This window comes from Spea bombifrons, chromosome 3, assembly GCF_027358695.1.
Source record: "Spea bombifrons isolate aSpeBom1 chromosome 3, aSpeBom1.2.pri, whole genome shotgun sequence".
Taxonomy (NCBI): Eukaryota; Metazoa; Chordata; class Amphibia; order Anura; family Pelobatidae; genus Spea; species Spea bombifrons.
The window spans coordinates 53,174,932-53,202,465 of NC_071089.1; the positions used below are offsets into that span (position 1 = coordinate 53,174,932).

Consider the following 27,534-nt stretch of genomic DNA (forward strand, 5'->3'; position numbering starts at 1 on the left):
TGCTATATTGTTGCAAATGAAGTGCTGCATATGCTCTAAAGATAGCGATGAACATGACCTTGAGGACTAGATTGGATTGCATGTACGAATGTAGGTTGGAGAGAACAGAGCAGAAACATCAATATAAACTAACAATAGAACCTTTATCATACTCGTTACTCTTAGCTCTGGTGGAGATTAGCTAATGTGAGCGAAAGTCAGTGCAGTGTATTCCAAAACAAGTGGGCATTGTTCCTGGTATACTGCTTCACGTTGGATTTTCACTTGGGATAAGAAGATAATTAATGTAGAAGGGTATTCCTTAGCATTTAAATGAACCTGTTTTAGTGTGACATAAGCCACATTAATCTTGGCTGTGTCTTAAGACGTTGGTGAAATTTTTGATTTGGATCTAGGAGCCAACAAAAAGAAATCAGGAATCATGTGTTAACCCCAGGTATGCAATCAAAGATTGTCTATTGGGCCAATACAACATAAAACACACCTTTCTTCAGTGCTGCGCCACTTTGTACAGTACTTCAGTTAACCCCTTCACGACAAGGGGTATTTTACACCGTTAAGACTCGAGCTTGTATGTTTAACCATTATTTCTCTTTTTGTGTTTAGTGTACCTGCCAAAGATTAAATTTAATTTTATTAAAACATATATGCATTGGGGCATGTATTTGGACTTGTTTAAACTCTCACTTGTATGCTGTGCAGCAAATATGTTAGAGCTTAAATATGTAATCATCTTATAGATGAGCACACACCTACATACAACGCACCTCCTCTCCTCTTACCTCATGGAGACCTGTGTGCACTGCGTGCAGGCTGCCTGCTTTCTCTCTACCATCGCAGGGTCGCATAACGCTACACTCTTATATACTTGCACACACTATCCAACAACACACACACACACTGGCTAAGACGACACATATATAAAAATATACTCTGGAACACTATGCCCCCCCCCACACACACACTGACTCCAGTACTATACATATACACACACACACACACATACTGATTCTGACAGTATACACACACTCACATACACTACAACCCCTCCCTCCCCCTCTCACCTTGTGAAAACCGGCTACACCGCTACCTATCTTGTGCCGTTGTGAAACTGGCGCCTTATGCTGTCCTGCGGAGGTTTGTTGAATCGGCTGCCGAGAGGTGCCCAACAGGGTCATGTAAGGTGCCGGATTTACAATGACCGGCCTGGTCACTTTTTACCCCCTTGTCCTGCAAAACCCTAGGTGGTTTCTAGTCGCCATGGCAATCTGGCACCCGGGCTTTGTCAAGCCTTGTCTTAAGAAATACAGTGGTTTCATGTATCAAACTTGTATCTTTGACAGGTCACTGGAAGAAGCAACATTAGTTAACAACAAAGTTAACATATTTTGATTTTACAAAATATAATTGGTGTTTTAAATATTGTATTATAAGAAAAGGTAGCCATTCAGACACTTTTTTTTTTCTAAAAGACGTGAGCACAGAATTGTTGTTTTATGTTTAGGTGTTTTTTTTACCTTTTTCCTTGGCTCTTTCACTTGATATTTCACAATTTTTTTTTTTACCTCAATATGCTATATTGTTGCAAATGAAGTGCTGCATATGCTCTAAAGATAGCGATGAACATGACCTTGAGGACTAGATTGGATTGCATGTACGAATGTAGGTTGGAGAGAACAGAGCAGAAACATCAATATAAACTAACAATAGAACCTTTATCATACTCGTTACTCTTAGCATTGCACAACATTGCATTGTTGTGCAATGTTTTTAGCATGCAGATACCATCATTGTCTTGCTTTATTACACAAACTTGTTTCCTGTAGATGAACCAGTGAAATATTTATTTTCTGGGATATGACTTCTCAATTGGGGATGGTAAAGAGGTGCAGGTGACTCCATTACGCCATCAACTTCTTTCCTCTTGCCTTTTCTAGAAAAAGGTTCACGGATGAATATATATATATTTATTATCACAACTGATTATAAAAACCGTTTTCATGAACTTTAAGTTTCTGATATAGTGAATTCTCCAACTTTTCTATTTATTATTATTATTATTCATGTTGCTGAGATAAAGGTTTTTATATTTGCCATGTTGGTATAATGTACAGTATGTAATCACATATGTGTCACATATGTCTGGGCATCCAGTGTCTTGCTGACAATTTCTATTTACACAAATTAAAACCAAAACAAAAGACTCTTTACCATTTTGGTCTTTTAGGAATGGGCACTAACCAAGGACAAGTCTGTTAAACATATGGATCTGTGCCTTACTGTTGTCGACAGAGCTCCAGGCTCACTTATAAAACTTCAAGGCTGCAGGGAAAATGACAGCAGACAGGTAAGCATGTGAAAAACACAGGTAAAACGCACATCAATAGCACAGAATAAACATATGAAACACAACGTATTGTTTATTGCCTTTTTACAGGCAAGCTGTGGCCTCTTGGGCCACCTGTAAAGAGTTGCGTATGTAAAGATATCATGTATAGGTCAATGTCTGCAACTGAACTTATAATGTTGTACTACAGTATTGCCAAAATTGGGTACATTGCTCATTTGGTTGCTTGCAACTGATACAAACGATAAAGAATGCCTTCTGGTATGTTTGGGTTTTTAAATATATGGAGATCAATATTAGGAACGACAATGATCATACTGTTTGTGCTATATGAGAATACTATTTCTCTTCTACCATTGCAGTATAGCTTAAATTTAGATGAATGTTTTTTTTTATAAACTAAAATGTATAAGTTTTATAAGAAGGAGGAACGGGGAGAGACACAGAAATAAAAGGACCGATATACCTGCAGGTACAAGCATCATACAAATACTGTAAAAATTAGTAGCAAATACTGTGTACATACAATCAGGCAACCACAATGAAACCTTGCAAAAGTTAGCACAACAAAGGCACCCGGGCCAAAGGCTTGTCATCTACTAAGTGCATCAAACCGTAGCGTCTGTTTTGTATAGAAACGAGAGTAGAGAAAGCCAGCTAAAGAGGGACAGAAGGTCCTACCCTAAGCAGGACTCGACCTCAGCAGAGCTCCAACTTCCTCAGAGGAGGTGAACTGGTCACCTGGCCAACCAGGTCACCTCATATTTCTCATACTGGTCCGCCTGTTCTACCAACTCTTCTTTTGCTCGTAACTCTGTCACTATTACTTAACTGACCATCGCAACACTTCCCAGCTATCATGTCATAAATGTAGACAACTTTATCTCCAGCATGTAGATATAGTTACTTTTTATTTAGTGGATAATCCATTTATACATTAGAAAACAGACTGCAGTCATAGAAGAATCTGTTATTCTTCTATGACTGATGAAGGGATGATTAAAGGAATCGCAAAGAAATAAAATAAATAAAAGGAGTCCACTGTAAAATCTCAAAGAAATACTATATATATATATATATATATATATATATATATATATATATATATAAATATAGAAATTGAAGAAAGACAAATCTGATGCAAAATGTGTCTGTTATTAGGTGTCTGGGACCGCTTAATGCCCCTGTCATTCTTTTGATGCTTCCACATAAGAATACTAGCTACATGGAATCATTCATTAACCTTCGAACATGTCTGCCCTTTAAATGATCTAGACTTTCTAGTCTGTGAGCTCATTTTGACTCTTTTCTGCTCTTCCAGCCACCAGTAGTTCTCTGTTAAATAAGCACGTGTTCAAAAATTGCAGCATTCTGACATTGAAGCGTTCTGACATACTCGCTGCTCCATAGAGAAATCATAAGTTATTTTTGGCTAGCTCTATTCATTGAGGCATGAAGAGCATGTGACAGGTTTGCTCACCAGGGATCTCCTGCCGTCTTTGCTTCTTATGTATTTTCATGCTTTATGTAGACCTTTGTTTGGCCTCGAGAATTTTTTGGAAAATGTGATTTGAAATGAAATATTTTAAAATAATATCTACCAAAGGAACACCTTCCTTTAAAAACAAATGGTCACATGAAGTCTTGGGTGACCGTTATGTGTATTGGCAGGAAAACTACCAATTATTGATTGAGATATTAAAAATAAATCCTGTCAAGAAATAATTGCTCATTAGCCGCAGGAAAGTAACTGCCACAATCTTCTAATACCAAAACCTAATGTGTGATTTTATTTTTAAATTTAATTTATTGGGTATATTTTTTTTTAGCATTCATGCTCTGATTTGTATCAGTTTCACATATTTAGAGGATATTTAGTAAGTACATGAGTAATTAAATGTAATGGTTTAATTGAGATGATGCCTTAAAGCATTAACATGATGTAAGTGTGTGTGTATATATATATATATGTATATATATATATATATATTTTTTTTTTTTTTTTATGTGCCTGGATGTCTAACTTTCACATGGTCTTTTTTATTACTCTTTTGTAGAAATGGGAACAGATTGAAAATAATTCCAAATTGAGGCACGTGGGTAGCAACTTTTGCCTAGATAGCCGGAACGCCAAAAATGGAGGTTTAACAGTAGAAGCCTGCAGTCCTTCGCTATCGCAGCAGTGGAAATTTTCACTTAATCTACAACAATAAAAATGGCTCATGGTTTGGGGAAGATTAGGGTGGGGGGGTTAATACCATTTCATGGACATCGGTTCTGAATGCATTGCAGATGTATTTGTTCAACGTCCTGCGGAATTATATACCTCAGTATTCCATCTTGGTTTTGGAATCGTGAGTACATTGGATATGGGGGGGGTGGAGAGTCTGAGAGGAGACAAGGCCTCGTGCACCCCTCTGCTCTGATTGGTTAGAAAGTCTGCATTATTGCACAGAGGCCTTGAACGGAGTGACAGTGTCAATAAACAGTTATACGGACATTACCAGAGATGAGGTATACAGAGGAGCGTGTGAGAAGCTAGTCTGCTAAATGGAACATGATTTTTGATGTGCACATATGAATTAATTTTACATTCAGTCTCGTATTTCTTCATCAAAGTGAACCAAAAGTATGTTTGTTTTTTCCCCCCCCTGGAATTGGTGGTCTATATTCCCTTAAATCCGTTTTACTCTCACTGCGTAATTTCTAGTCACTACAAACTTTTTCTAAGATCAACAAGAAAATATTCATTCTGACCCTGCGGTTTCCGATGTTGGCCAACACAACTTTTTTTTGTCAGTGTTGATAGGACCGGATATTTCAGTGCAACCGTTCAGAAGACTCCATTAATGCAATACTTTAAGTGGGATACATATTGCCATAGATCTAATTGAAAACACAATGATATCTATGTCTCACGAAGAGTTTTCATACCTTCAAGACTACATCAAGGCACTGATGGGAGAACCAGAATAATCCATTTGATTGCTGTCAGAGGAACGTCGGTTTCTTTAAATGGACATGTATATGTGTGTATTTAATGCAGGTTAATTGCTTTTATCTCTTGACTCTAATGTCTTTTTTTTTTCAAATTGGTGCATATAGCAGTCCCATTTCAGGAAGCTTATTTGACAAAATTGAAATGTATCCTCATTTTGCTACAATGATCTTTCATCTGTTGATCGCTGATTAGTTGCTATTGACACAAGGGAAAACGTCTTTAATTTTTTTTTCTTATATAAAATATTTGGTCATCCTTGAAGTAGAAGAACCATTGGTCAAGAATCAGATGGTATGTGTCTAAGTCCCCATCCTGGAACTTTGGAATGCAGCGTACAGTATTTTTTGTGATGTATGACTAGTGTTAAGATTTAATAGTCTCTTGCACCAATCATAAATTGTGAAAACGGGGACTACTCTCCACCTGCTATAGTCCTAAACTGTGCTACTTTAGACCAACATATTTAACTTAACTTTAAACACTTCAGCCAGACGGTTCTCTAGTAAAGTGTCTTGGCACTTTAAGAAAATAATTGGCCCAATTCCATGCTGTGCATCACTGCAAGGAAGGTCATACCCACAGCATCTTCTCTGGCAAGCCCCTCTAGATGTACAAAGTAATCGACATTAAAGCAGACATATTTTAGGACAATATGTTTTATTGATTTACTGTCTATATAGAATTCCCTTATTAATGTGGTATCATTTTTATGGACTTATGCAGCACTGTAGCTCACGTGATACTGAACCACTCTCTCTTTATACTGCACATCCCTTTTTGTCCTTTATAATGGCAAATTTTAGGTAACAGTAGAACATTTTTTTCATCCTAATATAGAGTTATTTGTATCACTTGGGTACTGGTTCCTGTTGGATGTCACTGACACACCAGGAACCTGTATAGACAGAGGTTTCTTTACTCTGTAAGCTTCAGCCCTTGTGAAGGTGCTTTACTATCATTTTCAGGTGTGGATTAACCCTAACTACATATGCAGTGTTTTCTTTCAAAAACCCATAATAAAGAGTATGAGAGGACGTTTACAAAGTCTGCATGAGATTAATCCCGTGATTTTGATATGTACGGCCCCTGCTATGTGATTATTCTTTTCTATACGTATCCTGCTTGGGTGATTGTAAATGGAAAATATGGCATTAACATTCTTTGTGAGGCTCTCGATGTTCCCTCTTTAGCAAAATATGTTATATCAAAGAAAAAGATACTTCCTATAGTTTTATGAGATTTGTGATGCTCCATGTGATTTTTTTCAGTTCAAATATAATGAAAGTTACCAATCTGAGTGTATACTCCTGCTGAAAGCCCAAATGTGATTTTTAAAAAAACAAAAAAATAACCTTTTTAAGATGTCTAGCTGTCCCAGTTTCTAAGAACCTTTTAGCATAAAACAATTGTGTGTTTTCCTTTAAAGTGAAGTCTCTTTGGTCAGACCTCTATATGTAAAGCTATTTCTGAAGATAACTCGGTTGCATCGGCTTCTACATATTTAAACCTTAAATAATACACATCTGATTTTAGTGCTCTGTCTTTAAAGAGCACCAAACAGTGGGCTGCCTCCCCACTGCTTTATATTTGGTAAGTAAAAAAGAGAGAGCATTGCTTTTGATGTTAGGTATGTTTACATGACATGGTGTGCCAAAGTCATTTGCTGTGATTTCTGTATAAAGCATTGACTATTCCCAACTGAATATGTAAAACAAACAAAAAAAAAAATATATATATAACAATTTACTTAAAAAGGCCCTTGAACAGTGAGCAAAGTCTTATGGGGTCTTTGTTGTGATGTATTCTCATTGTCATCATGGAAATAATACTGATGTAATAACATTATTTTTTTTATTCAAAAAAGTATAGTTTGGTAATTGTTCTATTTCCATTTGGTTAAAATAATAAAATGGTGTCTGCTGTACAGGGCCTGTACTTGTTCATTTTATAAATGCAAAACATCATTGAAAAATTGTTTAACTTAAAGAAAATAAATACTTTATAGATAAAGTCTGTTGTGCTCCATTATTATGCATATCTTGGTTTCAAGCATTGTTCATATTTTTTAATAAAAAAAACAAAGTATGGTAATATTCTTTAATTTCAATGTTTTGCTTTCTGCTGCTTCCAGGATTGTATACCCAGTGCCCCAATACAGAATAACTAATAGTAAGCTGCGCCCATGTTCTATTTGGGACATCGTGCAGCTCCCAATTCAATTTACACCCTTCAAACCATACGCTTTTAAAACTAGACACCCCAAGGTACATCAACTGCTGGTATTTTCACACTTTTAATGCACTAACTCTCGATTTCTGATCGCTTAAACACACTTTCCAGCAGCTGGGCACTGCCATATTTGAAGACATGCATCGCTCAATAGGGTGAATGTGATCGCTGTGTAGAGGGTCCCTACATGAGTTGCTGAATGCCTTGACGTCGAGGCATTGCATGAACACTGCATGACTGAAGAAAATAATATATCACAGAAAAGGTGAGACTACTTACATACACCATACTTTGTGTCCACCAACCAGGCTGTGGTCCCAGCTATGCAGGACAGTGCCTGAGAATGAGAACTGCCCCATGAAATTCGGGTCGCTGATGAAATATCATGTATTGTGTGTGTGTGTGTGTATATATATATATATATATATATATATATATATATATATATATACTCAATGCAGCATGTGTTTCATATGTTTTACAGGAGTTCCCCGTTGTTGGAGAAAACAGTTCCTACCTATAGTGCTGTTCATTTATATTCATGAAATCTCTATGGATAATCCTATGTTTTTCAACTCTCTTTCTCTTAATCCTTCCACCTACTATTTTCTCTTGGCATGAAAGACTGTTCTGGCTGCGATCTTTTTCATGCCTTTTTTTCATCCAAAACTGGAAAAGTTCTCGCTTGTAGAACTGCTTAATAATTACCTGGTAGTAGTACCTCTTACCGCTCCTGTTTTTTGCTTAGTAAATTTTCAGGGCTCTGGCAAAACTGTGGCTCACCTGCATATTATTTCATGTTTATTATGAACACAGTATAATGTAAGGTACAGTAATTAAATCAGAACTAAATGTAATTTACCTGTAGATGTAAAAAACATTTAGTGCTCGAAGGGTGAACTAACCACAGTGACTAAAAGCCTAAGAATAATGGGATCTCCAGAGAATGAAAGGGGGCTGTGGAATATTTAAGAGTTGGATGAATATGAAAAAGAGAGTAAAAGGCAGTTCAAGATATGACATACTACCCCAGATATGATATACTATAGAAGATAAGGGGCCTTTCTGAAAAATAGAATGAGGAATGTGATAAGTGTGTGGCCAATCAATTTAAACTGGCATCAAGAATAGTTAAGGTGGGCTATGTTTATTACTGTTGAAACCCTCTGATGTTATATAATGACGTAGATTAGTTTTTTTTGTAACCTTTCATTTCTTTTGAATGAATTACACCTATAGGCAAGGTAGACACCAGCCTAGGGCGTAGATCAATTGATTGAGATAAAGAGAAAAGATATGAGAGAGAAGAGAAATGGGAGAGAAAGTGAACTGCGAGGAGAGAGAATGTAAATTGGGAGAGATGAGGTACAGAAAAAGAGGAGAGATAATGAGAAAATGAGTCTGATAAAAGGGAGAGATAAAGAAGAGAAATACAGAGGGTGAGGAGATGGAGAAGGAAGAAAGATAAAAAGGAAGAGGCGAGATAGAAATGAGAGAGAAAGAGAACTAAAGAGAGAAAAGAGACATAAGAAGAGAGATGAAGCAAAATGACAGCGATAATAAGAAGGGGGAGGATCAAAGAGTAGGGGAGAGATAAAGAGGGTAATGATATAATGGAGAGATGGGCAGAAAAGGTAGAACTATGTGTACCATTGACTTAATATTTTCCTTTTCATCTTCTTCTAAACCTAGTTTCTAGCAGCCCCTCTTACTTACACTTGCTTGCCAACAAGGGAGAAAAATCTCATCTTAGCGCCCCATAATAGCTTAGTCTCCTAGGTAGTTGCCTAGCCTGCTTCTAAGATGGGGCAAATCCTAACCGTATGTAATTTATTCAGATTCATTTTGGAGCAATATTCTCAACAAGAGACGTCCCTACCAACCATTTTGACTCACCTTTCACTTACAGCAGTGACATCTAAGGGCTTAGAAAGAAATCCAGACTAGATTTTGCATTGCAGGACCACCAGCAACAGCAGCACTACACTAATGGATACATCAACATGCTGTCGGACCGAATTTACCGAAAGAATTGTACCGTTTTTTATGAATTGAAGGAAGGTGATAGAACCACAGCAGCAGCGGGACACAGACAGACAGACGGTCAGACCCATCCAGACACATGGTGTGATACTGAATTTCTCCAAAATGTGATAATTCATATGAATGAATCCCTTGGAGTAAGGAAGATAGAGCTGCAGCGATAGCACTAGGCTACTGGGCAGCAACCGGCAGACAGACAGATCCAGCCACATTCAGCCACATTGTATGGGACTGAATTCTCAGTCAAATGTCTGAAGAGCTTTACTAATCTGCTAAATGAGTTGGACACCCCAATGCTCTGATCAGAGGACATGCAGTGAAGATGCTTCTGCTGCTCTAGAACACAAAAATATATAACTTTGACGCACAACATGTGCATAACCCCCTTCTCAGGGCAGTATTTTAAATTTTAATAATAAAAAATAATTCTGATGCAGCTTCAAAAGTGGTCCTCTTACCATTTTACCAGTAGGATGTTCCTGCTAATTACAATATTATTTTCAGAACGGCTTTTTGTGCGTCTAATCACCAACAACTACCAAGTCCACCTCTTAACCCTAACAAACTCAATTTATTAAACAAGAAAGAAGAAAGGAGATCGCATGAATTCCGTGATACATTTGTCTGTATTTCAAAGTTTATAGTTATAAACATCCTTTGTGTAAATACAATTACATAACAACAGAATCTGTGTTCAATTTGGGAATACACTTCTCTTTTACACTTTACATAACGTTGTACAGATCATAATATAAATGTGTTACAATGCATGCTTCCGGTGCTAGACCAGTCACAAGAATGTTTTTGTTTTTTTTATATATATAAACAGTCAGAATTTGCAAAAAAGTGTTTCCTGAACGGCCAGTCCAAGCTGGCCAAAATAATGAAAACATACATTTTAGATTTGTAGGAATATCAGTGGAATACAAGAAATACGTTACATATACACCTGTAATATTTTTTTTTGCATATATTGCTACAAAACAACACTAAGTGTACACATACAATAATTCTAATCCTTTTGCTTGCAGATATATAACCTTTAGGGTGCCGGTGATATTGTCATTCACTAAAAAGGAAGACACGGCACCTCCAGCCTTCAAAGGACTAAAAATGATTTTTTTTCTCTAGGGTATAAAAGTGGTGAGGCATGAGGCTCCATTACTTAATGTAAATATCATCACTTTCTAACCAGATTGCAGATACAGCTGAAAAGCAACTATGCACTTTTTTTTTGTATTTGACATATAACACAACACACTTTGTTAATGTTAATTATGACCAACACGCCTTTGAAGCACGTACATGTGCTTGGTGTCTATCTAAGTTTGGTGATTTGCAATTTGACATCATGTACTGAGATATTTTATCAGTTTCTTAGCCTTTCTCTGGCTACTGACATATTTGGCTGTATGTATTAACCCCTTAAGGACAATGGGCGGTCCCTAAACCCAATGAAAACAATGTATTTTGAGCCCGTACATATACGGGCTTTGTCATTAAGGGGTTAAAAGTCTCACACAACCTAATCTACATACAATGTATTCAGGTCTGCTTATATGAACATCGGTGAGTGGCTTAGTAATTATACATTTACCTACGGCAGTAAACCGTTACTGCCCACCCATTGTTAGTCTACAATTCTTATCATCCTCCATCAGATATATTGATTAACCAGTCCAGTTAAGTCAACCAGAGAGATAGTCCAACAGAAGAAGGTGTCAGTTTTACTGATCCAAATGCCATTTTATCTGAGCTTTAAATATCACTGAATTATCTCTCATCCAGACCCAACCAAGTTCTTCATAATGCACGGTGAAGTTAGGGAGCTCCTGCTTCAGTGAACAAGACCTATTGAGCTGTATTGTTCGGCATTCTTGAAGTGTAATGTAAAAACACAGGGACAACTGACAATAACATGATTGCAATATGATGGCATAGATTTAGTCATATGAAAAAGAAAGTACATAAAGGGTGTACTTTCTGTTCCACAGAACTGTATGTCAGTGGCAATTCAATGAGAGAGTCTTAAGCTAGTTTTGGCCCTCAGATGCCGTTGTTCCGCAAAGTAATACATAGCACAGAGTGTTTTTCAAGATAACAAACAACTGGGAGTAAGTACCTCGCGTACCAGATACTTCAAATTACTGTAACAAATACAAATAATTTTGTATTTATACTGCATAAAGTATCAGAAACCTCATATAAAAATAAAAAAAAAAAAATAACTATGGACACATCCTGTTTTATATGTATGTATACTTTGGATATGAGTATAAATCACTGCGAACTGGATGTGGTTGTCTAAACTGTTTTATTATTTCCTAATTTGTACTTGTCACAGCGTTTTGGGGGTTTATTTACTGAAGCGTGAGTTTGTAGGAGAGATGCAGCTCCTTGTTGTAGAGAACAGAGACCGCTAAGAAGACTTTGTCCCAATAAGGTTCTTCTGCATGAAGACCTTGTTTGGCAAGACATGATGCACAGTTATATCTGTGAGATCTCAGTTACCTCTCTGACTGAACTAGGCAAGTAAAAAACATACATTATTTTTCTTTGTAATATGTCAGTTTTACCGATTCAAATGCCATTTTATCGGAACTTTAAATGTCACTGAATGATCACTCATACATTATCTCTCTCGCATTGATGGGTAAGGAATCAATGCATATTTATGTGCGTTTCTTAGTCATGTCCAAATTGGCATTAATGTATATTATCTTGCTTTATGACAATGTGCAATTTAAAGTGTTATAGTATATATAAAAATGTAAACTAAATGGAAAAAGTGGTTTAGCCTTATTATTTTAAATTAAAATGTAATTTACCGCAAGTGGCTTTTAACCTGAAACATGATTTATTTAAATGACAGATCTACGTATGGCTGAAACTGGATCTGCGGATTCACCTCTAAGTAAGATGTACAGCTCTCAAGCTTAAGTTATCGTATTTTGTCTGTTAACAGTGAATTTATTGAATACTAACAGTCAAGTGCATCCCAGTTTTATCCCCCTAATGCAGTAACTACAACCTTATATTTACAGAGCAAACACCCTCTTCCTTGTGTTCTTTGATTATCTTCACTTGAGTAAGAAACAGTCCTCACTTGTGGAAATTAGCTTACAAAATACTAACACGGCAGTCATGATCATAGTAATTATTTGCTCGTTTGCATCACTTATAAGGAACCCAAAGGAAGAATGTCCAATGGGCAAGTCAGTAAAATATTGTAAGTTTACATTCCATTTCTTTCTGTTTTCTTAAAGGCCTTGTAATGAACCATCTTTTTTTTAGATGTTTACATCATGCTACAAATCTCCTGATGATGTTTCGGGTTGCCTGGATATTGCTTTCATGGCTTCTGGGATGACTGGAGACAAGGCATAGATTCCATCCACACTTGTTAATGCATAGTATAGGTCCTTGGATCTTATGGTTTACGAATGTATTTTATTATTGATATAGGAGTCGTGTTACTCCATGGCATGCACCTTGGGATCGCCTGGGCCTGTGAGTCTTTGGACATTGTTTTCTACTTGTTAGGGCATTGTTTTCTACCTTGTTGACGTAGGTATGCTTGCCGTTAAAGGCACCATTGGGCTCATTGCTGACCCCGCATGAAAGGGAAAAGCACTGTGAGAGTGTATACACACCTACCAGGTACTTAATATCAGGAGAAATCAGTTAATCTATTTGGCCCATAAATGTATTTTCGCAAATCACACTGGGGTTGTGTTCATAAACGTGCCTAGTTTTTAACTTTCTATGAGAAAATCATTTATATGTAAAACCTGAGGAAGGTATACTCTTTGCTGGTAATAATGAATATGGAAGCTCATAAGGTAGAGAAGGAAGATACTGGCAACCACGTAGATAGGCAGACACTGAACACTTGTTAGCAATTCCTACTGAACCTTGTATTCTGTTGCCAGATATTTGGGATTTCAACATATTTTAGAGAATATTTTATTTAACAAAAAGAAAAACTACTCATACATACACAGTAACTAAATCTAGGGAAATAAACCAAAACATTCACCCTTTCTGGGCAAACTATAGGTACAAGTCACAATGTTGTTATGCGGAAGGCAGCTATAAAAGATTCTGGTGTGTCTGCGTGTGTATACAACATATGCCAAAATGTTTACAGTTCTTGGTTAACAGTTAACATAATGTATGTAACCAATGCTGAGGTTATCCATTTCCTTGTGAAAGGTGTACCCTTTGTCATTATATTGTAATGCAACCATTTTCCAAAGATCTTGCAAGTCCAAAAGAAGTCTAACCTATGGCAACTTTCAAAGAATATCCAATACTTGGAAAGGCAAATTGCATCAAAGGAACATTTTGAAGTCATTATTCAGGAGCACCTGGATGGACGCTCTCTTCAGGATTAGATCAATTCTGGTAGGTTATAAAAATAATTACACCATAGAACTGCAAAGCTATACTTTGTTCTCACATTTTTGTGTCAACATCAATATAGTTTGAAAAAAATCAAGTGTGAGTGTTAATGGGGATAACGCAGGGGACAAAATATAAATCTATATTATCAATGGTAGTCAGCCTTTTTAATAGTTTTTTGTGAGGTTTAATGCCGTTTTGGTTTTCTTCCATCCATAGAAAGCACTTCACATGGAGAGAGCAACTTCTCCCAACTGAGGTAAAGCAGGTGGTCACTAAACCTTTAAATAAGGGCCATCTGCCTAATTATGCTATGTTTCAGTCTCAGGTGGGATGGCTGTGCTTAGGTCAGGGGTGGACTAAGGCATGTTCAAGGGCTGCACAGCGATCAGATGCCTGTTTGCATCTCTTTGGTTGCCATAGCATGTGCTATGCCTGTTAGTGTCTGTGTGTCATGATGACACGTCTAATCTCCCATTTGGCAACTGATGTTCACTGATCCCTGAGGACTCCACTGGTTGTTATGCTCTGTACAGAAGCGAAATGGGACAGGGAGGGATGGGGTTATCACTACAGTTGGCCAGTTGAAATTGCACCTATCATCTCATTCATCAATCCGTGGACATTCAATGATTATTGAAAGCAACCCGAATTCAGAACGGGTCAGAAGCTTTGGGTGGTGATGGTGGTATAATATCTCTGCATGTTGTCAGGTGGGCACAGTTTACAGTGGAAGAAATTAGACAGGCTAGACACTGAGAAAACATTTGACACGCAGGCACCTACAGGTAGTTAAGTACGTAATGCAACCGGCATACTGGCCCCACTCGTTACTAATATTTTTATTGCATTATTAATGTTTTCAGTTTGGGTATTCACTATATGAAATAAGTGTGTTGGGCTTGTTACACGTGAAATTATAATCTCCCAATAAGGCCTAATACACCAATAACAAAACACAGCTAAAATCCATACAATTAGATAGTAACAATATAACTAAATGTTTATTGTACTAGGAACCCCACATCTGACACTCTGTAGCACCTACAGAGATTAGGGATTGCTGGAAAAAAATCACAGATGTTAAGCACCCTTAGGTCATTCAAGTGGTATCCTCAAAGGAAACAGGGGAATTGGTACAATAATTCTATTTCTCCATAGAAGAAGCGATTGGCAAATTAGTGACGGCCAGGGCTGCTGTGAACTTGGCATCATCAAGGGCTAAAAAGAACTTTTATTTTATTCATATAAGCAGGAGTTGTCAGGGGTTTTTAAGGGGATTCAAACTGGAAATGCTAATTGTACAGATTGTGATATTGAGCTATTTGTTCGATTTAAGTGTGCAGACCTTCTGTGGTTTAGGAAATTCATTACAGGTACCACTAGGCTCAGATCTACAATTACGCCCAGAGATCCATCCTGGGGATATAAACCTAGTAGTTCAACAACTGATATGCCCTCCATTTCAGCCTCTACATAACATCTTTTTGAAGCTATTTAACTTTGAAGTTTGATTGCTGCTAGGAGTTAAAATCGGTTAAAAAAACGAGTTGCATGGATTATCAATGTAAGACTTGTGTCTCGATATAGAGAAGAAAAATGTACACCAAAAGTGTGAAACAAGAAATAGTGCTGTCAATGTTGTGCCTGCACAAATGACCCTTGAAAATGGGCAGTTGCACTTTGGCTGATAAAAACAGAGGTTTCCCCCGATTACATTGGCAAAACAGAACCTTGCATACATTGTCCAGGCACTGCTGGCTTGACAATCTGCCTTCCGGTACTGTAGGTTTTGCCAGAAAACTATTACAAGCACATACTTCCCTTGGTTTTCTATGTTTAGACCGTACCAGGGAACTTCTCCAGCTTTGACTCTGCGCCGCGCTGCTTCCCTAAGTCTCTGACTCACTTTCTTCTTTCTCTGGGCAGCTGAGTTGAGTTTGGCAATGTCCACTTCCCCTCCTACTCCAAGCTCATTTGAGGCTGTCTGGGGCTAGTCCTGACCCTTAGAGAAGGCACTCCCCAAAAGAGGGAGCGTGCCAGGTGACCTACAATGGGAAGTTCACCAAGTATGGTTATGACACCATGTGAAGTTATGCCGACAGGTGGCTAGGGAACAGGAGGTTCTGCTGACATGGAATTCATTTTCCCAGCTCAATCTTTCGGCAGCACTCATTTCCTCACCAAATAAAGTTTGATTCACATGATGTCCGTGGTAAGTCTTTTTAATTGTTCAGAATACTTCACAGGGGTGTGATTCATTAAAGGTTTGATGGCTGTCTGCAATACTATAAATGAGTTATTCTGTCTATGTAAAATACTCACGATGGATGGGGGTGGAAAAGTTCTCCATACAGATGGAGTATTATGCTCTCACATTAGAAATAAACCAGTTATTGTATTGTCTTGTTTTTCACATTTCCCAATTTACACCTTATTTTAATAGTAATAGAAGCTGTTAGTTCATGGATAAAATGTCCCTTCTCCCATATACACAAATCATCTAATGTGGGTTTAAAGTATGCATTTATATATCTATATATGTATAATCAAAGTTACAAATGATTTACATTTACGTAATGGCACATAACATTTTGTTCTTTCATTACAAGAGATTCTGGATCACACAACTGAATATTTTTAGACAACATATACCGGTATTAAAACGGGCAATCAAATTATTATTATTTTTTTCTGTAAGGACTAAATATATTTTCTCACTATCATAAACTGAAGAAATGCAGAATTAGGAAACCTTTGCATAATCATACACTAATAAAATAACGCTGCCATATTTATATACATAAGAAATAGTCCTTCTGAAATCTTGTTCTACTTTGTAACCTATAAGTTATTACAAAAGCACTTTGGAATTTAATATCTTCTCTACCAACGCTATAACTGTAAATTATCAAACTGAATCAAAAATAAGAACGGTTTCACAAACTTCACTATTTCTTTGGAATATTAAGTAGTTAGGCTGTTGAAAAATTACAAAAAAAATGGAAAATTTAACTATTTCTAAACTTAAATTTAAAAAATACAATATTTCTGTAGTGTAACGTAAATCTCTATTGTCTCCACTGTGATACCACAGTTTTAATTGGCATAAAGTGCCACTGACTGATATACTGCAACATATCCTACTTAAACCCTTAGTGGTATATGATTTATAGATGAAATATAGCCTAAGGCAGTGTGGTTAGCTTATTAATAGGAAAGATATATATATATATATATATATATATATATACACACATATACATATATACACATATATATATATCGCTAAGCAGCACGGGATGGAAGGGCAGACCCTGTTAAATTAGTGATGCCATACAATAGAATTTATAGGTTTGCAGACAGGCAAAGGCATACGTCAGCCTGCTAACTGGAAAGCACTAGTTAAGTAAAAACATTTTTATGGAAGAAAAAAAATATACAAATCAACATTTTATAATCCTCTGTCAAAATAAGCTTGTTGCAAGTACCCCAAAAGATTTTTTAAATAGAATCTAAAAGAAATGAAATACAGGATATCACGTGTACAAAAACATATTTCTTCATGACAAACATTCTGGTTATTAGAGAATATATCAAAATACTTAGCAAATAAATAGTATATTTTTTAATTAAAAACAGAATTTTACTAAAGCAAAGGAAGTTACTGGATGCAAAGTAATAATTATGAAAACACCAAATTAAATGAAGCTTGGTAAATGAATCTATTGCACATTGATTAGAAAAAAAAAAAAGATACTTTTAGATGTTACATTTGGTACAAACTGACCTCTGATTACTTATGCTAACCCTCCTCATCTTAGATTCTTGTTTTTCAAACCTTTTAATGAACTATTAGGATTTTAGTTTGATTTAAAACAGAAAATGGAGCTAGTAAATCTTATTAAATCGTCGCCATCCTGTTTTGTTTCTCAGAATTACAACACAGATGCAGCAAACCCTCTTGACTTAATGGGTATTAAATCATGATTTTTAGTAGGTTGGTGTAATTGAGATCAAGATCCCTGAATGATAATCCAGAGTTTTCGGCCTCATGTTTTGCTTCCCGGGCAATCATCATGAGACTGAAGACAAGCTTGGTATCAATGGCAAGGTGACGTTTCTTCCAGTCCCAGTAGCTCTCGTACAAGTCTGTCTCCAAATTGAGCCCGGCTATATCTTTTCACGTGGTAGGCCTCAGACATTTTGTAGAGGATGTAGGCATTGTTTATGGCAATGCTGATGGCAAACCAGAATACTTGCTGCCAGGTTTTGTTTGGTTTGTGTGAAATGAAGTACCTATGATTGAAAAAAAACACCATTATGCAGAATCAAGTGTAAGAAATAGTATAACAATATGTGGAAACGATATATATACATATATATATATATATATGTGTGTGTGTGCATGAATGTACATGTTAAGCTGAATGTAACTGTGATGGGAGCATTTATTACTGCTTACTTCACTGTACAATTTACTCAGCATGTATATATGGCCTGTTTAATGATGCTGTTCAGCTTAAGCTATAACATCAGTTACCCTCTGATATATGATAGCCGAGTGTCCCCTTTATATTGATGTATTTTTGCCCATCTTACAGAGTCGTCAGAATCCCCCCCTGCTGTGCGTTTGTCTGCTTTTCCCTTTCTTCAGCTTCGTGGCTGAACATACCCAAAATACTCGACCCTAGCAAGCTCCAGAGTTTGCTCGCGAGAATTCCAGGGGGTCTAACAAGACCCCCTGCTCACACGCACAGAAGGATTTCCATGAGAGCATTTTCTCGTATTTGTGTAGCGCCAACTAACCGCTTAACCCACCTTTGTCTATACTTAAAATTCCATTGGTTTTCCCATGTGATCTTTGCTACATTATTGCAGTACTTCCTTCATGGCATTGCTTTTATGCACTTATACTTACTTGCTATACTTATCATCATATTTACAAATGTAACTGAGATGAGCAGCAAACGCTTCAACCGCCAAAGGACAAGGAATTTCTCCACTTTTTCTTTTAATGATGACACCTGTAAGGGGAAAGCAAGTCAGGCATACAAATAATGCATCGCATTCTGCTACCTATGAAAGGACCTAGGACATTTAGAAATTGTGACAACTGTGATACCAGGAAACAAGAATCCACAGCAGTTGCCTCAAAAACATTTTATTGCATGACTCACTATGCTTTGCCGTGTTATTACAGAGAACTAAGGTCATATCATTAAAGTCTTAATCATCATAGGTGGAAAATAGTGTCTTTTGATTATAAATACATCTACAAAAACAATCATAAATATTCTTTTCTACATCTTGTGCACTCACCTTGCTGAACTGGTGAGTATGCATTAGTGAGAAATCGAAAATGTCCTCTGTTGTACCAGCATATCAGAGACATATTCCCCTTCATCCTGATTTCATACTCCCCGCGGGATTTTGGCACTTCTGTACTGTTCAGCATTGAGAGAGGAAGCCCAGTGCAGTCACTTTTACGGGAGCTCAACAATCCACAACAATATATATCTAAATAAACAACAGTTCACAGTGAGGGCCAGGCGGCAGATAATGTGCATGATGACCAGACTCTATCCATTAAAATGATCATGTTTTTGGACCTAATCCATAAGGACCACATGGATGCCAAGTCATGTTCTGGTTGTTTTTATCTTTCTGATTTGTATGTATATATATATATATATATATATATATATATATATATATATATATATATATATATATATAATATATATGTGTATATATACAGTATGTATGTGTACATGTATGTGTGTATATATATATATATATATATATATACACACACACACACACACACAAACATACATGTGTCCTTGATTTCACAAAATAGCAATATGCATTTAAAACAGCACCTGAATGTACCTTGCATCCCCCCCCAGTAGAACAAATAAAGCAACACTTCTAGAATCGATAACATGTCATATCAAATAGTGAATGCCCCGGGGGTGAGGAGGCTGGTTGTAACAGTATTTTTTCACACATTATTATTACATTTCACGTACCCTGCTTCTCAAATTCTTCAAAAAGATTCAGGCTTGTGATGCTCGGACCTGTAAATATGACGTAGTTTTTTCCAGCGGCATTTTGACACAGGTTTTTGGCTACCATACTATGTAGTTGTGGTTTATTCTTTAAGGTGTCGAGGCCATCCGTGCCACTTCCTTCTTTTAAATGGACGTATATCTTAAAAGAGATGAGAACCAAAGTGAGTTTATACTTTAAACGTACATTGAACACATTTATTGATTTTGCTTCCATAAAACTAGCTTATTGTTCCGTATTGTTCATTGTCTGGTCTTCAAGTCTGGTGGAAGGGATGGCTTACTGCTGATGTGCACATGTAAGAAAGCTTTTTGACTAAAGAGTTGGTAATCTGGTCATGGATTCAAAATGGGACAGGGATAAGGTGTTCCTGAATATAAGTGGAAACAAACAATTGGTTAAGAATTGAAGTCATTCTATGTTTCTATGCAGATTCCTCTGTCAAGTACAGCATACAGACATAAATAAGCAATGGTCCAAAGAGAGCTCAGATCTAGTTCCCAGTGGATTTTTTGGACACATTTGTATTATGTTCCAAAGCCCAGTGGTTATGCAGAAAAATCAGCAGTGACCTACATCTCAAAATTTAGCATATCCCTCAGTATATACTGAATGCTAAACGTCTCAAGGAAAGAGCACCTTTCACATTTGCAAATCTAAGAGTGGTTATGGTAATTCATTTCGACTAGAGCAATATATATATATATATATATATATATATATATATATATATATACACGGTGTATATATATTATATATATATATATTATATATATATATATATTCATGTGGGCTTTCAAAGATTACTAGCCCATAATGATGACCGATTTGGGTATTGTCTGTGGTTTACATTACATTCTTTCCACCAGTTTAATATACAAAAGGATTATTTAATCCATTCTAAACTAATACGCTATACTTTTTACTTCTCGTTAATCTACTTGGAGCAGATGGTACAATAGCTGATGAAATGGTAATACATTGGAACGCATGATTTGAAAGCTAACCTTTATTAAACTCAATCCACAGCAAGGACACAAAATTCAGGATTAGTCCCCTAAATCACACATACAATCTACCTGCTGTGCACTATAACCCCCCCCAAAAAAACAATAGCTTGAAAAATACAAAAGCGACAAGTACAATGTAGTACAAAAAAAGGAGGGAGTGCGCATTAGGTTATATATGTATACACACATAAATGTACTTCTGCATTTATATGGCCCTTAATGTTCTTGTTGACTAAATCTTAAATGGCTTATATAATTTGTCGACTAAATCTAACTATAGCAAAGCTATAAAAGATGGTCTGGCCTTCTACAAGGAAAAAAAATTAAACCATCTATGAGATACCTGTAAAGGCAGCCCTGGAGCCAACATAAGCAATAAGGGCCTCATGACCATGCCTGGACCAAGGAAACTGGCATTCGGGGACTTTGTGTGTGGTGTTCTGCCAACAATGGGGCAGGGATTGACCCAGGACTAGCAGCTGGGTGGAATGGAAAGCTTTAGAGGACATCAGGAGGTGGTCAGGGGTTCCACAGCGGATAGGAGGTTATTTGTGGCTTAAGGGGACCTCATAAGAATCCAGCGTTAAGAATTGGTGGGGTTGATCAATGGCAAGGTGTCTTTTGGTGTACTGTTTATAATGGTTATGGTTGAATGGTTTAAGCGGCAAGAGCAAAATAGATTTTGTCCCTTTGATCAGCCACCCTTTTAACATATCCGGTGTAGCGCTGACTGGCAGACGCGCAGTGGGAGTCACTATACGTATGCCAGTCAGTGCTGCACCAGATATCATGTCATATGACTGTCGGACATGGCACCACAGTGAAAGCTGACAATGAGGTAAGGGGGTGCGAGTGGGAGGGTAATGGAGGAGTGAGTATGTATGAATGTATACTAGAATTCATGTGCTGATGGTGGTTATCTTACTGGTTTTAATTCATGACCCAGTGCTGACCCAACCATCAACTGGCAGTCATATGTTTGAGCCAATAATAGATAAATATGAAAGGCCCTACTAGGTTTATATAGAAGACAGCTGAGTAAATAAGGACCATTACAAACAAATAAGGATTTGAAAATCTTGCACAGCCTCTGGATATCTGGAGTATCGCTGCACTTACCTGGCATATGAATCCTGTAGAAGAGCACTGTCTAACCCACAGGCTAAATTTCCTCTTTTTTCTTTTGCGCAATTCTCTTTCTGTGCAGGTAGCAATGAAAACTGGATCTTCATCAATTAAAGGCTCATGTAGCACCTAAAGAATAAATGTAGTTGGACTGCTGAATTTGTCATTTCATATACCCACCCCACAAGTATTACCAACAGAACATAGTTGCTACAAGTATAGATTCTTTAAAAAAAAACCTAGATTGTTGTGTACAGTTCTGAAGACTTCCTCTCCAAAAGGATATTGACATTTTGGAGAAAGTTCAGAGGTATGCTACTAAAATTGTTTCCAGGATGAAAATTATCAGGGAAGACTAATATCTATATGTATAGCTTGAGGAAAGACAAGAGAGGGGAGATATAATAAAGACATTTATAAACTTCAAGGGATTCAACAAAGTAGAGGAGGAAAGTCTATTTCTAATGAGGAGACATGATAGAACAAGAGGTCATGATCTAAAAGGTTGGATGCTTAGAGGAAGCTTTACTTTCATGAGAGGCTAGCTGATGAATGGAAGTGATAGAGGCTAATACAATGGTAGAATTTAACATGGATGGGATAGGCATAAACGATACCGAATATAGACTGATTAAGGTCAGATTCCTATTTTAGGAAAAATGGGCAGACTAGATGGACAGAATGGATCTTCTGTCAACTTCTATGTTGTATATTCCAAGAAACAACAGGAAGTATGGAAAGGCATTTGTTTCCAAAAAACGACTGAAAGAAAAGGGGAAAAAAAACCTATGATGAATTTCCCACAAGCACCAAATGTCTCCCACTTTTTTTGTTTAAGACGTATGCAAGTTCCACATACTGCTTTCTCACTGTGGGTTCATTAATCACTGACTAGATGGTAAGTGCCAATGATTTATGAGTAAAGAGGCTGAAGTCTGCACAGAAGGTGGAGGACAATTATTCATATGCAATTTAAATAAAATGACAGAGGGGTCCATTAACGAGTCGGAGAGATTTAGCACAAATATTAGTTAACAGTAGGAATATTGTTTGTAATGCTACAAATACAGAGAAGGTGGAACAGCACCTTTAATACACTGAGCAAGCCATAAAGTGATCTGTGATGCACAATAGGCATGAATGTACTGGGAAAGAGGGGGCATTATACATCTCAGCTTACACATTTACAATGTTAATATCTCAGGTATAGTCAAAATTGTATTTGCTACCTGAAGCCTATTCAATTATGTCAGCGTTGAATAAGAAGGTTCCAAAAGGGTTTGTTCTTCCTTGGCATTACACGATCTAGTTTACCTGTGCCAACATTCTGACACAATTAGGTCTCTTGGAGATACAATTGAACTTCACCAGCCATGATGTATGTAGAAGCTGGAGGGCAGCCACATTATGCCTGAGAAAGCAGCAACCTTTAGTCTGTGCTAACAAATACAACTCACAGTTGCCTTTCAGTGTTAGACCAGATAATTAATATGTCTACAGCAAACATTTCAACAATGAACAATGAAAAGCTTAATGCTATAATAATCCCAATGGAATTTCTCCAAAAAAGCACATCCGCCTAATGTTTTCTAAAATATACCCAAAGCCTCAAGAAGCTGTACTAGTCATTTACGAACGGTCAAAGTGAAAAAGTCATACATTAGGACATAGTAAAAGACACAAAAAAGGACATCAACTGATTCTGCAAACAGCAGCCTATAAATTCAGTCATGCCACAGTCTGCACTCTACAATCATGGATGGGCAATCGAGCACACACAATAATGGTGATCCCTTGTTAAGTATTGGGTAGCAGTACCATTAAATAGGATGAAAGGTTTTTGTTGACTACTAATATAAACCTCCTCGTATAATATATATAATGTACATGTAGCATTTTAGAATTGCCCCCCTACTTTGGTCCCTGTCCCCCCACGTGCCCCCCCTAAATATGAAATCTGGAGATGCCATTGATAATATTAAAAAGCATATGTATAAAATGTCTTATATTTATGCCAACTGCTAGAATGGTCCAATCAGCAGGAGCATTTGCTCCAATAAAACAGCTTAAAATATAATACAAAACTGAAGTATTTACCTGGGTTTGGGAAGGCCTGAAAGATGAGTCAAAGCCATTCTGTAGATAGTCAAGAAAGGGTTGAATCTTATAGAGCCCATGAGTTGTCTGGCTGGAGCGGAAGGCCACAATGTGGAAGTACTTCAGAATTTTCTCAAATCTTGACTGAGTCATGATAAGAGAGATACTCTTATTACTATAAAACCCACCACTCCATATGCTAAGCACAGACTCACAATGTTGCGTGCTAGTTGATATCATGTAGCCCAAAAAGGATTTCATTTCGGCCAGAGTGACATCCAGCCATACATCGTCACTCCCAAATCTCTCCTGATACTTCTTGGCATACATGTTGGTTTGTGTAACCATATTCTTTATTACATTATCAGGGACAAACAGCTGGAAAAAATCCATTGCGCTGGCAGTAGGTGGCATTTTACGAGTGGGTCCTAGAAAAACATGAAAATATAAAATAATTAAAAGGCAATTTTAAATTATTTACATATATCTGTCTCCTGATTGTTATAATGCAATGGAACATCATTTCTGAAAATAAAACATCCCCTGTCATTTATTCACTGTGTCAAACTTTAACGTCATAGCACGGAGATATTTTGGGGATATGAAAGCCAATCCTGCTTCAATATTTTGAGTGCTATAAAGAATTTTCATAGTACTTATTTAGAACCCTCCGCCATGGTCTTCTTTATTAGTAATAGGGCTCTGGGCAAAATGTACCCTCAAATAAAACATTGCTTTTTGTACAAGTGGAAAAACAATACATGGTAATACAATGATTTTGTACAAAAAAAATGCTGTTTACAGATTGAAAGCTAATTTAGTGATACTTTCTGTGATACATTCTGTGGCCATCCCTAAAGGATACATACATATTATTATTGGTATTATTACGTGGAGATATTCACTACCACTCAGCTCCAGTGGTGGTTCATATGGTATTTTCATAGTGTCTAATAAGACTCCCAATGTACATGCACAGTTTGTGTCCCCCCTGACTCAAAACAGTATATCTAACAGACTATTGTTTTTTTTAAAATGCCTTTAGACGTTCATTATTGATGAAGTCGTTGGGCAGGAAACTGTTAAACATTAGCATATCTGTCATTTTAGTCTTCCTTCAGAAGACATAGAAAACAAACTTTCAAGCAATTTTTTTCTGTTGCTATAGGAACAATCTGTAATGTTATCTCCTCTTGTTTCTACACTTTGTATTTTTTTTAATTTTTTTTTTCTTTATATGTTGTAATATGAAACACTACAACCATATAATGAGACTACCTTTGTTGTTCAGAGGTACTTTGTGGGTTAGGCCAACTTGTTTGGGTTTGGCTCACATAGGCAATATACTTGGTTTTAGCTCTTTTTTTGTCTTTCTTAACAATCTGTCAGGGACTTGTCTCGTGACAATTAAGTATTCCCAGAGAAATAATAAATGAAATAAAATGATATGATTAAATAATTATTCATTAAAAGGATTGGCTATTCAACAGTACTAGAAATTACATTTTTATATATTTTTTTCTTATTTATTTTATTAGTTATAAACAGCCCTGAAGTGGCAAATGCTGCCACTACTTATCTTTACTGCCACTCCAGTGGTAGATCGGTTGTCTTTTCTGCATCTCTGACACTAAAGACAGACGATGGACATGGAACAATCTATCCTCCTTAATCTAACCTACTTTTGCTGGCACTTTCATAACCTTTTGGACAATGCACTGCCAGGGTATTGGAAAATAATCACCAGGAAAAAGGATGGCCCAGTTTAGAAGCCTCTTTAGTCCTGATGGTCCCGTGCTTCCTGCACGCGACACATTACACAATTTTTTGCTTAAAAATATAATTGCTTTATCTGCAGATATGTATGTTACGAATGTAGAGAGCTTTGTGATATTTTGAGGACTTCTCCTGCTACTATTATTACGATTACTATTATTATTATTATTATTAAGGCAATGCTTATGAAGTCTTATTCATTTAAGGCAATGCTTAGGCAATGAACTTATTTAGTCAGTGTGTTTGTCTAGTATATAGGACTGACAACAGATGTAGAACACATTCACATGACAAATTAGCAGCTGTCTGAACACATTTTATGATGTGTAAACTGGAATTTCTAAACCAAAAACAGTATTTTTTAATCCCATAGTTTGATACATTACTGTAAACAGTATTTGTCCCTTCCCAATTTCATGCCTCCCAACTGTCCTGCTTGGCGCGGAATAGTTCTGATTTTGCCACCCTATCCCACTTTCCACCAAGCTCTACGCGCATACTCAGTAGTGCTACCTTCCAAGTTCCACTCCCACATCCCGATTCACTGCGGGGAGAAGTTGGGAGAAATGTGCTTTTTTCATTTTTGCATATTTGTCACAGGCCATCAAACTTATTTTAATATTAGACAAAGACAATCCACGTAAACACAAAATGCAATGTTCGCAATGATGATTTCATGTATAAAAAGGAAAAAGCTATCCAACCAACTACCTGGCCCTATGCGGAAAGGTAATTGTCCCCTTGGTTACTGAATCAACCAATTAACTAAATTGGTTTCATTGCTAATTTGGTTCAATTTCACTAGACACACTCAGCCATGATTACTGCCAGCCCTGATGGATCAGAACATCGATTAAACTGAATCCGTCTTGCAAAAGTGAAGCGGGCTAAAAGGTCTCAAAAAGCAGCAACAAAGTCATTGATACGTATCTATCTTGCAAGGGTGACAAAGCTATTTCTAAGGCCCTGGGACTCCAGCAAACCATGGTGAGAGTAATTACATACGTGGAGCAGCCATGAACCTCCCAGGAGAGGCCAGCCTACCAAAATTAACTGAGGCACGTGAAGCCTGCAGCTCTTTTCTGACTTCTTGGAAGAGTCTTTAATGCGCTCCACAATAACAAAAAAAAAGAGAAATGGCATACATGGGAGAGTCGCATGGCTAAAAACCACTGCTGACCAAAAAAAACCCACAAAGCCTTGTCCCACATTAGCCAGAAAACATTTTGATAACCTCCAAGACTTTTGTGATAATATTCTGTGGAGTCAGACGTAGACATGGGCCCCATTACATGTGGCGTAAAGCTAACACAGCATTTCACAATAACAACATCGTACCAACAGTCAATTACGGTGGTGGTAGGGTGATGGTCTGGGGATGTTTGGCTGCTTCAGGGCCTGGGAGACTTGCTGAATTCACAAATTCA

The 27,534-nt window shown here is 37.0% G+C and overlaps 2 protein-coding genes across 2 annotated transcripts in view; one reads left to right on the top strand and one right to left on the bottom strand.

Moving 5' to 3' along the window:
- Positions 1–7,358, top strand: part of GALNT2 (polypeptide N-acetylgalactosaminyltransferase 2) — a 102,782-nt gene extending 95,424 nt beyond the window's left edge. Inside the window, exons 15-16 of the mRNA XM_053458570.1 lie at positions 2,228–2,347; positions 4,405–7,358. Of these exons, the coding sequence (XP_053314545.1) occupies positions 2,228–2,347; positions 4,405–4,560 (276 nt within the window). The 3' untranslated portion in view covers positions 4,561–7,358. The remainder of the gene's footprint in view (positions 1–2,227; positions 2,348–4,404) is intronic.
- Positions 7,359–17,947: 10,589 nt separating this feature from the next.
- PGBD5 (piggyBac transposable element derived 5) overlaps positions 17,948–27,534 on the bottom strand; it is a 28,111-nt gene continuing 18,524 nt past the window's right edge. The window contains exons 2-7 of the mRNA XM_053459979.1: positions 24,332–24,759; positions 22,229–22,363; positions 20,060–20,240; positions 19,347–19,544; positions 18,946–19,051; positions 17,948–18,323 (exon numbers count right to left, since the gene is read on the bottom strand). Coding sequence (XP_053315954.1) covers positions 18,128–18,323; positions 18,946–19,051; positions 19,347–19,544; positions 20,060–20,240; positions 22,229–22,363; positions 24,332–24,759 — 1,244 coding nt within the window. The 3' untranslated portion in view covers positions 17,948–18,127. The remainder of the gene's footprint in view (positions 18,324–18,945; positions 19,052–19,346; positions 19,545–20,059; positions 20,241–22,228; positions 22,364–24,331; positions 24,760–27,534) is intronic.